Raw genomic sequence first — 12,185 nt, 5'->3', positions numbered from 1 at the left:
GCTTTTGGTGTTGACTTTCAAAGCGTAAGAGAATTTTTCCTTGAGAGGAACCTCAGCTGACAGGGAAAAAAAAGGGGCGGGGGGGATTCGTGGCTACAAAGTATTTTACCACCACCTTAGAGAATCTTGCCCGAGAAAGTACTTCGTAAACCGTCTCTCTGTAGGGCGCCGCTCCTGTGTCGGAGGACAGAGCCACGTCCCGTGGTCTCGTCACCTTGCGTCTTCTTTGCTTCTTTCCACTGGGACATCTTTCCCTTTTCTGTGTTCACTTTATGTTGATGATCCTGTGTCATAGTGCATTGATCGCAGGGATGTAGCAGCCCTGCTTCTGCCCCTGTCAGTGACTCACTCCACAAACACTGAGCTGCCTGGGAAGGGGAAGCAGAGAAAAGAGGAGTACCATTGGTTCTTATTTTCAGCGACTTCTGGTTGGAGCCATGGCGTGTACCGAAACAATAGAATATAAGGCAGAAAGGATATGAACCAGCAGCGAAGAGGCCCAAGTCAGAGGCTGTGGATGTTTAAGAAAAAGGGAGGCCTCTTCTATCCAGAAGGCTCACGAAGGACGAGGCATTTGAAAGATGAGCAGAATCCAGATGTGCAGAAAAGAGTCAGGGCAATACAGGAAAAAGCAGTTGTGCGTGCGGGTACAGAGCTTGGAAAGCTCAAGGTATTAACAGGGAAGCTTCTGGTAGCCAGTAGGGTCATTGAGCTGAGTTAGGGTTTGTGAGGGGCTGTGGAAGAAGGCCCTGAGGTCTCAACCATAGCATCAGTGTCTGTTTGATATGGCTTCGTTCTAGCAGTCTGGAGAAGTTGGAGTTTCCTTTCTGATTTTCTACGTGGTTAAGAGACGTGGGGGATCCTCAGGTATCCCTCCCAGCAAGGAGAGGGCCAATGTGCAGTGACCAGAGCCCCTGCCCTGCCCCTGGGGTGGTCAGCCCTCCCCTGGTGTGAGTTTGCCTCTGAACCCCGGCTACAGCCATTAAGAGAAGGTTCCGTGCCTTACTTCTTTCTTTGTGGCTCCCTGCCTCCATTCAATTACAAAGTGGCTCTTACGCTGTGAAAGCCCAGTGTCTCTGGGCTACAATTTCTAGCCACAGACCCTGCATTTGCTGGGCCTCAAACATGACCTTGAGGCCACATCCCATCACACACCCAGCCCACAACAACGTTAACCAGTCTTCTGTCTGGGCAAGGCAAGCCCTGTGCAGACTCCTCGCCTTTCAGCTGGAGTCTTGCTCCCTATTGTCCCTTTTAGCGGGAGATTGCACGGCCATCCGGGGCACGGGAGCAGCGATGATGGCTCACTTTCAACGCTGTTATGTTCTTTAAGAGAAAGGAAGAATAAATAAAGGCTGGATTGCGGTGCCTGGTGAGGATCACGGTAGGAAAATGACGAGTCGGGCTTTGTCTGTCTTTGCTGCTGCCCGCTGCCTGTGGGAAAAGCAAGGGCAGCCACAGCTGCCGAGCCTCAGGCTTAAAGAAGCAAGGGGGTGTAGGTGTCTAACGGACATCTTATGCCCCAGAGTAGCTACAGTATAATGACACTTAGTGGTGAAGTGTGACATTGGCACTGAGCTCTATAAGCTATCACAAATATTGATAGAGAAGTGTGAAGGTGAGGCGTGAATGCTGTGGGCGCTGACTATCGGGTCAGAAACTCTTGGGCCCAGAAAGGAAGTGTGGGACAGTCAAAGGAGCTTCAGGGCCGGCAGGTGTGGTTTTGTGGGGTTCCACGTTCCTGCTTCTGTGTGTAAGGAAATGCCGCTCTTCCGTGTGGCATGGCCTTCCTCCCATGCCCCTCCATTCTGCCTGCCAGAATCTGTCTTAGCACTTCAGTTAATGATACTCACATTGAAGTCTTAGGAAAAGTGTTGCCATGCCTGCGGAAACCACCACAACACAAAACGCAACCGCAGCAATAAGATAAGAGCTCGGCGGATGGGCAGAGGAACGGAAAGGCATGTCGAAACAAGTATAGAAAAAGTGAAGGAGGTGGGTACGTACGTAGTGTGTGCTGTGAGATTCTGCAAAAAAGAAAAAAAAATTCTGTATGTCTGAAATTTTTCATAATAAAACGTGGGAGAAAGTATCATCTGTCCTTAAAAGCCTAGATGATGTTCCGGTACTTTGGGGACAGCTTTCTAGACTTCCTAAATTACTGTGTCCGATTGTCCGTGTATGTTATCAGACCCTCTTCCATGGCGGTAGTCCTAGTGTGACCCTTGGAGCTGGTTGGTGCTTTTATCTTAGCTTTTGTGTTGGCCAGTGACCTCCTTGTGGGCAGGCAGTCTGTCTTCTCTTTATATCCCTGATGCACCAGGCAGGCATCGTAGAAGGCGCAAAGAGGTGGTCCCCACCTGCCAGTAGGATTCGTTTAGGAATGTCATGCATGCTTAACGTTGCCATTACCTTTATTGAAAGTCCTGTTTGTAATGTAAGGTTACTGGACCACTGTGTGTGTGTGGGTGTGGGTGTGGGTGTGTGTGTGCGCGCGCGCGTGCATGCTCACACACACACTCGCTAGTGTTTTAGAAGAAAGAGAAAAATTAGGGTTAACATTTCCAATTCCCAGCATTCTGATCATGACTGCAAAACAAGACTATGCTGTGTGACCCAAGGCCGGCTGCCGGTTACATCGGTGATTGTGGGTGCCCAAGCTCCCAGTCCTTGGCAAGGGAATTCTGGACTATATGGATCCACCCCATTTGGAAAGCCGTACTATAGAAATGTATATAAATAGGCCTCAGATGTTCTTGTCAAGGTCACTGACCAAGATCCATTCAGAACCTTGTTGATTTCCCCAAAATATGTCCAACCCCGGGGTAGCCTAATAGATACCCCACGGTCATTTGGAATGTCATCCTTGTTTCCATAATGGTAGGCATATTTTAATTCTGGGCAGATTTAGAATTGAAAACAGAAGATTTTAATAGAATCAAAGCTATAGTGTTAATATTTGACTCAGAGGATTTATACACATTTGATGTTTCAAGTAATTATTTAAAATAATTTGGCCCGTGCCACAGGTGAGCCTTTATTTCCAAATTAAAATGTGCAATGAGGTAATTGGTTTAGACTTGATTTGGGGGAGGGTTGAAGTCTTACTAGAATTGTAAGCAGTATTAGAACATTTAAGATAATTCGTTAGGTTTCTAAGAGTTGTTTAAGGGAAGGTTTTGGAAATTCAGTCAAACAATTCTAATAATTAAAAGAATTAAATATATTCTAAGTTAAATACCCAGTTTTAAACGTTTAAAGGACTTTCAATTAGCTTTGTAAAATGGAGCAAACATTATTTGAATGGCCCTTTGAATGTGATTATAAAAATTATAAGGTATGTAAGTTGAGCTTAAAACTTAAGGATGAACTAGATAGAGTGTTTACATCTGTTTTTTTTTTTTTTTTTTTTTTTTTTTTTAATGTTTACTTTTGAGAGAGAGAGAGAGAAAGCCTGAGTGGGAAGGGGCAGAGAGAGAGGGAGACACAGAATCCAGAGCAGGCTCCAGACTCTGAGCTGTCAGCACAGAGCCCAATGCGGGGCTCAAACTCACGAACCACAAGATCATGACCTGAGCCAAAGTTGGTCATTTAACTGACTGAGCCCCCAGGCGCCCCTTGTTTTTTAAATAAATGAATAAAATACCCATTTTTAAAAACCAGGTAAGCCCAAATAGTGTTTCTGCGTACAAAGCTGCCCGCATGGTGATTAAAAAATTCACACGAAATAAAGTGATTAACAAACACTGTACTTACTAGATCAGGTGGGTGCTCAGAGTTAGTTGAATCTGAATTTAAAAGTCGAATCAGCGGTACCCCTTGTGGAGGCAAGAAACACACAGAAACCTCAAGTTAATTACCCTTCACGGCTTCAAACATGGTATGAAAGAAAGAACGCAGGGTTTCGAAAGGTGATCTTACTTACGTAAAGAACAGGGACGTGAGAGTCACAACAAGCTTCAGTGAAATGGTGGCTGTCGCGTAGTGCTCTGCGCATGCTAGGTGCTCAGCGAGGCCCTGCTGTAGACATGGTAATGTTGAGAAGTTTGATTTGACATCATTTAGCTCCGACGGGTATCATTCGCACGGACCGCAGGGTTGTGTACAGCCAAATGTGGCTGACCTGGATGTTCATCTCCCCGCGGGACCACATGCCATAAGAAATCAGTTATGGAGGTTACGTGTCACACAAGTCACACAACCGCGTCTGCTTTCACAGAAGACGGGTATGGGGGCAGGGCACGTTCCTGCCATCTGGACAAGGTTCGGGTGAAATTGCATGTAATATAGAACCCTGGATTTATTTTGTTCTGGCCACTCAGACAGCCCTAAACAGGGCTCACAGTGAGGCCCTGGGCTGGAGGATGCTTGGCTCATCTGCAGACATTGTCATTTAGGTCTGGCTTCTGGTAATGAGGCACTCTTGGCCGGGCTGTGCTGTCAGCGAGCCTTTGAGACAAATTGCAAAATCTGTACAACCATTTGAGAGATGGAGAAGCAGACCCGAGGACCCTACAGGGGATATTGGTAGTTCTCAAAAGTTTGAAACAGAATGCTCAGAGAAGCAGTTTAAACCTGAATTTAGAGGTCCTTTTCCTGTGGTTAAAGTGTAAGTTCAGACAAGAATGAGGATGTGAGAGGATCCTGACGGGCTGGAATGATAAACTTAATCTAACAGGATGAAATGCAGTAGCAATAAATGTAAGCTTCTGTATTTGGATCTGAAAAATCCCAACTGTGCATGAAAAGACTGGGCACAGAGGTAGAGAGATATATCTGAGGAGTAGTCTATATGAAAAAGACCTCTAGGAGTTCAAGTGACGTAAATTGACAGTTTATTGTGGGTCCCCAAAATCAAATGCAGTCTTAGGCTGCATTAACAGAAGTAGGGTATTTAGGATGAGGGAGGTGATAGACTTATTCTGCTGTGGACTTGTCATAGGAAGAGCACCACTATGGTTCTGGGCTCCAGCCTATGAAAGGAAATTAGATAAAGGATGCTCACCAGGTGGCTGTGGTAGTATTCCAAAAGCTGCCACAGGTAACAGGAACAGAGGAAGTTTGGCCTAGGTACAACTCCAGGAAGACCTGAAAGTTGTTAATATCTGAGAGTCAGTCAAGTGCATAGCCTCGTTCATGTGAAGAGGAACAAGGAGAACCTGGGGTTGAAAGTTCTAAGAAGCTCCAAATAAGGAGGGTCTTTTGTTTTTTTGTGTTTGTTTTTTTTTTTTTTCCTTTGAGAGAGAGTGTGTGTGAGCAGGGGAAAGGGGCAGAGGGAGAGAAAGAGGGGGAGGGAGGGAGGGGGGGAGAGAGAGAATGAATGAATGAATCTCGAGCAGGCTCCATGCTCAGTGCAGAACCCCACATAGGACTTGATCCCACGATCCTGGGATCATGACTTGAGTTGAAATCAAGAGTCAGACACTCAACTGACTGAGCCACCCAGGCGCCCCTTTTCATTCTTAAATATGGTTTAAGATAAAGTGGACTGCTTCCTTAATTCTATAAGTGCTTGGTTACGTTTATAAGACTCTAGGCTTCTAGCGGTAGGAGCAGATGACCCAGAGGAATCTCCCAGCCCCAGGATCCCACAATTCCTTTGCCTTCCAGTGGTGACCCTGATCTGCATGGTCCTAACACAGACATGCACGGACAGAGCCATGATGACAGGAACCTTCTAGGCAGTGCCGAGGGAGTCTTCAGAATCCTCAGACGAGCTTTCCACAAGTACACTCTTGGGTTGATCCTCATTAGTGCTGCCAGTTTTTTACTGTGCCAGGGGAGATCTGGGGGGGTGCGGTCCCTCTCTGTCACCAGAGGCTGTGTTATTGTCTCATTGGTTCTTTCTGTGTGCCCAGCAGTGTGTTGGGTGCCGGGGAGGCTTTTGGGGAACAGACAAAGCTCTTGTCTGAAGAGGTTCAGTTATGCAGAATGTCTGCAAAGTAAGGCAGCACAAATGAATTCTACAACCAGCTCTACAGCTAACAAATGTGGTTAACTGAACGAGAGGGCTTTTATTTCATGTAGTGTTATTAATACCTTTCCCCACTTAGTTTCAGGGACACATCCTCCCATGACATTATAGTTCTTCGAAGTCAGATTACCTGTTTGTGACATCTCCGTCTCCTGGTGGGGTAAAGCCGGGAGATTTTGCTTATTCTTGTAGGCATTTTCTTTCCCCTACAGGTTATAAAGCTTTGAGGTAGTTAAGTCATTTCTTTTTCTTTTTCATGAACATGATCTCGTGTATAGTTAGTTACTAGGACAGTGACATCTTTCGGGAATGTTGTTAGCCCCTTGTTGTAGGGTTTCTGTGGTCACAGCAGGTCAGTCTCCGGTGGCTCTCATGACTCTAACTGGAGTGAACTAGGGATGGAAACGTGGGTGCAGCGAAATGGGCATGGAAACTAAGACGGAAACAGATTTGTGGATTCCCGCGCAAAGCCTTGTGTTTGTTGCTCGTACAGGTTGACCACCTCTTTAGGCACAAACGTGTAAAGAAATAAAAAGGCACATTTCTACCCTCAGTTGCTGATCCTAGTAATTAAATGCCCTTCATCCTAATTTCCCCTAGCAAATATTTTTGCAAACAATCGTACTGTTTTATTTTTCTGGCATGAATAGATACACAGCTCCAACTTTGAAAATTTTTTGTTCTAACTTCCTAGCTTTCAGAGGCTTTTTTTTTTCTTTTTTTAAGTAACCCATCTTATTGTAAATTCTTCTTTCTTTCAGGTAGGAATGAATTGATAGCCAGATACATCAAACTCAGGACAGGCAAGACGAGGACCAGAAAACAGGTAAAATAACGTACCTGGACACTGTGCATGTCAGCGAATGGCCCGACGAGGCATTTTGGCTGCACTGGCTGGCTGTGCTTTGGCTCCTAGGAGCCCCCAATTTGAGTTCCCTGTAAGGACGTCAGTATTGGAGGTGTTTCCAATTGGCTCAGTTTTCACTGTTCATCATTTCAGTGACCCTTTACGATGTGGTCTCCAGAGTTCTTTTTATACACACATGGGAAAGTCTCACTGCCAAGGACAGTGTATGCACTGGTCTGGTACTGTACTTTAATACTTCTGTTTCTTTCCCGAACTGCGCATCTGTAAATGCTACAGACGCTGCAGGTGCAAGTACACTTGGAAGTCACGAAATTTTGAGATTTTGCGCATTGTAAAATCCTGGAACAATTCTGCATTAGTCATCATTTCGATGCAAAAGTAACACTGGCAGCCATGACTGTTGGCCTGAACATAATACTGAATGATGTGCGTCCAGGGAACTGTTGCTCCTTAAGCTATGGCTTTTTGTCAGTAGCTGCTGTGACTGAAATGAAGTTATAACTTAAATACCTTTGTGCAGAGTAGCGTCAGGAATTTTCCTCTGCCCTTTGTCAGGGCTCTGGCTCTCTCCTCGTTCCTTCTGACGTAAAGCGGTCCAAATCTCTGACCCAGTTCAGAACTGGAATGGATGAGCAATTCGTGTTTAGCTAAAAACGGAGAAAGAAAGAGAGAAAGGCAAAGGGGGGAAGAGCTTCGAACAAACCTCATGGGTGAGCTGTTAATAGAGCACAATTATTTTTTAATATTGACCTATGCTGATCTCTCTGGCACGGATTTTGAAAACTATCATCGTACCAAAAGGCAAGCTTAACTGTGGATCTCGTTAAGTATGAGCAGCAGACTCCAGTTCTCTGCTCAGCGATGAGTTGTTTTCATGAGTGTTTATGACGGGGAGAGCTTTTCCCCAGGAATGTTACATGTGCCCCCGCCAGGAGCCCGACTGCTGAGTCAGCACAGAGGGCCGTGGCTTCCTGCCAGGGCTCAGAGGCAGGGCACTGTCTGTTCGGTGCATGCTCCCCCCACCCTGTGACAATGGACAGTGACCCTAGGCAAGTCAGAGAATCATGTAATAACAAAATTAGGGGGAGAACAAGTAAAAGCAGGAGCCGGATGGAGGGGTGACGATGATGGGGGAGTTCCCGCTTCTCTGTACTTTAAAAAAAAAAAAAAGGCAACTTGAAAACAAAAATCATTGAAACTCAAAGATAAAGCTAAAGATAAAAGGATCTTTTGTTACCATAAATCCTGTTTTTATAGTCAGTATAGTGTTCGAAATGGAATAACTGCCTCTCAGTCCGAGTTGCTGAACTTTTCAATGGAGGGTTCGAAATTTCCGAAATAGATCCAGTTCCCAGCATACTGAAAGCGGTGGACCTGGGCTATCTCTCTGCTGGGTCTGTGAGCCCTAGTCCCATGCCCAACCCCTTCACCGGGGACTCTTCTAAATTTAACCAAATGTAACCCACTGAAAGAGATGCAAATTTGTTTACCCAGTGGAATCATTGTGTTTCCGAAGCTGGGCTTGGCTTGGTTTCCAACACCCCGGCATCCTGGGGATGTTTTTAGGCAGCAGTTGGTGATACCTCTCCAATGTGAATTTGTTGTTCAGCAAATCGTGTGGTTTTCAACCCAGATTTTTAACAGGATGGCTGGCTGGCTGTATTCACACTTTTCGCTTTGTAATAATATGCAAATCCACTTCGCGCCCAGTCAGTACCCAAAAGAGTGGAAGGATTGAAGATATTTATAAGGGGGGGGGAGAAAAAAACCCCTCTGCTGACTGGGTCTGTCCATTTCTCTGTGAGATCTAATTTACATGTCAGTATTATTTTAACATTTGCTACAGAATCCAGAGCTCTTAATGAGATCAGAATATAACCGACAGCTTCGGCTTTTTGATTCTGCAGAACGTGCTAATTTATGGATGGTCTCTTCTAAATTGAGAAGGAGGGATTTTCCCTCCTGATACTGAGAAGCTATAAATATTTTCATTTACCTCTAGCCCCACCTTTTAAATTTCATCAGGAAAACAACTCCACTCTCCCCCTCTCATCCCGTGCCCGTGATTTCTCCCTGGTGAGAAAACTAAAAGCAGCCTAACTTTCATCCTGAATCAAGTCACTGCAGTGATGACCCAGTCTGAAAAGCTTAGAGCAGCGCTGGGGGCTTGGTGTCTGGCTGGGACTGTGTATTTCCTAACTGCAGAGCTTTGTTGAGATGCAAATAACCTTCCCCCAACCCCCACCCCAAAACCCTCCCAAGGAGTAGCGATTTTATATTTGATTTCCTTTTTTTGTTTTGTTTTGTTTTGTTTTGTTTCCCCTCATAAACCCGAACAATGTAGGTGTCTAGTCATATACAGGTCTTAGCAAGAAAGAAAGTTCGAGAAATTCAAGCCGCCATTAAGGTACGTCTGGCTTGCCCAGTTGTAGGGGGCTTTTCATCTCCATGGTTACAGGCTTTTCCTTTGTTTTCCTCCCTTCCCCTACCCTGCAGGTGTCTAGTCACATTCAGGTTCTTGCCAGAAGGAAATCTCGTGATTTTCATTCCAAGCTAAAGGTATGCGCTTTCCTGCTTTTTGGCTTGTGGTTGCTATGCATCTCACTTCCTGTTTTCCATGGTGACTGGTGAATGCCTGGTGCTGGGATTCTCGTAACCTAGTTTCCTCGCATGTGAGAGCTGTTTACATTTCTTTGTGTCTAATCTCTGTTTCTGTACTAGCCTCACATTAAGCTTAGTGTGTGTGTGTGTGTGTGTGTGTGTGTGTGTGTGTGTCCCTAATAACAATGCAAATGCAGCAGAAAGCTGGTCTTGATAACTTTTCAGCTCAGAAACATGATTTTTTTTTTTAACCTTCAAATGTCCACCAAACAGCCCTGGGCTGGGAGAGGAAAAAAAGTCCAGAGACACAAAGTTAGCGTAGAAATAGTAAAAAAAAAAAAAAAAAAAAAATAATAAAGTAAAATAAAATGCATCACTTCTAGAGTAGTTCTCATGATTACTTTAAAAAATATTTAGAAGTCATTTTTTTGTACTTGTTATGTATTTTAGAGAATACTTAAGAAAATATGTCTTTTCATGTAATTTTTCAAGTATTCTTTCAAAACAGTATTTTCTGCCAGATTTCTTCCACGTTGCTCGATATTGTTGCGCTCTGTTATTAAAAAAGAAATTTGAGGTGAGGCCTTTAAAAAAAATCTTAAGAGATGGGAAGGCTCTTAATCAAATCCGTGTTTGCAATTCCATTTCTACTTGAGTTTACTTTAATTGTTTTTTACATGTGTCTCATTTTCTAGTCTCTGAAAATATATTTCACAGCAAAAATGGAGGCATTGACATTTTTAAAATGCAAGTTCTCTGTATTTTCTCCCCTTCCAAAATTTGTAGTAAAAGATAAGTGACTTTTTCTTTCCATAATGCCCCATTTTAAAAATGCAAAGGAATTATAGTTTACATAGAAGAGCTTTACTTTATAATAAAAATGAATTTGTGGCCCATATTGTTGCCCTTCCCACATGCCTTTTTTTGTTGTTGTTCCATTTTGATTTTTTCCATACATTAATTAAATTTGTTTTTGTTCTAAACCTAAAGAACGAAGTGCGATTTCACAGCACTGAATGCTGAACACTGGGATCCTTCCCAAAGTCCTCCAACTTTTTTTTTTTATGCAAACAAGGCTGGCTGTGGAACAGGACTAGCGACCAGGAAGGAGCATTTGGTGGCCCTCTGCAGTGGGCTGCATGCTGGCTCGCTCGCACGTGTGGCTGATGGTGGCTGGCTTTTAGCTGACTGGCTGAGCAGTTGGAAGATTAAGATAACTTCACAGATCCTGCTTTTTAACCAAAGGTGCCGTCCTCTCTATGTGGATGTAACTCCCCCAGCGTTCGCTCAAGTTCTGACTCTGTATCTAGTTTCTCTGCGCTAACGAATTAATGATGTACAAACAAGTTTACAGACATCCATTCTGTGTTTCCATCCGCGATGTTATGAATTGCTCTATTTCTGTACCGTCTGTGTGGTTCCTACATGCTCACCCAGGGCACACAGCCCTGGACCAAAAGCCCTGTACGTGATGAATTAAGCTCTCCTGCCCAGAAGGGAGCCCCATGGGATATCGGAAGTACTCGTTTTCTTATTCAGGGATTTTGAGAGCCTTCCTCCGTGGAAACACTTTACCAGTACTTTATACGTACACATACATGCAAACACAGTTGTTGTATTTGTGTTCGTTCTTATTAAAAAAAAAAAAGATGACATTCCCCCTCCTTTCAGCCCTGGCCCACTCTCCTTTGGGACAGACACACGGAGGAGGCGGAAATAGAGGCAGTAGGGTAGCAACCAGCTCAGCGTTTCAGCTCCAAGAACCACCTCCATCTTCTTGCGGTTCCTTTCCTTCCTCCCTACCACATTATTCTTGGGAAAAGGGAGGCCTTTGTTCTTCCCATCAGCTAATACCAATGGAGTGCTCCAGGCATGGTGTCCATCACGGTGGGCAGTTAACAGTCAGCCCCCTATTCACAGAGCTGGCCGTGGAAATAGGAATGCGGAATAGAGGGCACTGTCGGATGAGTGTTAGCAGAAAGCACCCGGAGAAAACGTGGAGGGAATCCCAGGGACGGGCTGCACAGCAACAGTGCTGCTGTTGGGGAATGCAAAGACCGAGTGAGTGTATGCAAAGTCTGTTACGTGTTCTCTCATTCAGTAAGCTCACTCCAAAGTGAGTTCCATTATTCAGATTTTGAGGGATAATATTTAAGAAGCCAGGAGGTCAGTTGGTTTGCCCAAAGCTACCAAGCCCAGCACACGTCACTGCCAAGATTTGAACTCAGGTCTTTCTGACGCCTACCCCACTGGTCTTTGAGGTGGGGTTTCATCCAGTGGAGATGGGAGAGTGTTCTCAAGCAGAAGGTCTTGTGCCATGTCGCCCCCCTTCGTGTCCCTCGGAGCTGGGCGTGCAGTTCTGACCACCAGCCCTCTCTTCGGCACCCACACTTTAGAAACAAGGCGAATTGTGAACTTTGAGCCCTTGGTCAGAATGTGGACCTAATGTGTGATTGGCACTATGGTGATTATCCGTAGTTCAGGGCAGTGAGGTCCTAGTCACAGAGCCGCTGTGTCACCACCCAGAGGGCATTAGGCCAGCCGAGGAGAATGAGTGAGACTGACTGTCACCAGACTGGCAGGTGACAGCCAGTGGACATGTTGCTGCCTTCGCCTCCCGTGGGCATTTGATGTGAGGGATGCCTTCCTCAGCCTTCCCAACCAGCCATTACCAGGCAGGCAGCGGGCTCGTCAGGAGAGGTAGGTCTCACCGGCTTATCCGTGCTTTCCCCTTCAGGTCTG

General features: G+C 45.2%; 1 protein-coding gene across 3 annotated transcripts in view; it reads left to right on the top strand.

The window, feature by feature from the left end:
• Positions 1–12,185, top strand: part of TEAD1 (TEA domain transcription factor 1) — a 267,977-nt gene that overhangs the window by 183,689 nt on the left and 72,103 nt on the right. For all 3 annotated transcript variants that reach the window (XM_060606043.2, XM_060606045.2, XM_060606046.2), the window contains 3 exons: positions 6,736–6,800; positions 9,187–9,249; positions 9,339–9,401. In XM_060606043.2, coding sequence (XP_060462026.1) covers positions 6,736–6,800; positions 9,187–9,249; positions 9,339–9,401 — 191 coding nt within the window. The remainder of the gene's footprint in view (positions 1–6,735; positions 6,801–9,186; positions 9,250–9,338; positions 9,402–12,185) is intronic.

This window comes from Panthera onca, chromosome D1 (assembly GCF_046562875.1).
Source record: "Panthera onca isolate mPanOnc1 chromosome D1, mPanOnc1 haplotype 2, whole genome shotgun sequence".
In the NCBI taxonomy this organism is placed as follows: Eukaryota; Metazoa; Chordata; class Mammalia; order Carnivora; family Felidae; genus Panthera; species Panthera onca.
The sequence above is the reverse complement of the archived record's forward strand: the minus strand, read 5'-3'. Positions and strand labels throughout refer to the sequence as shown.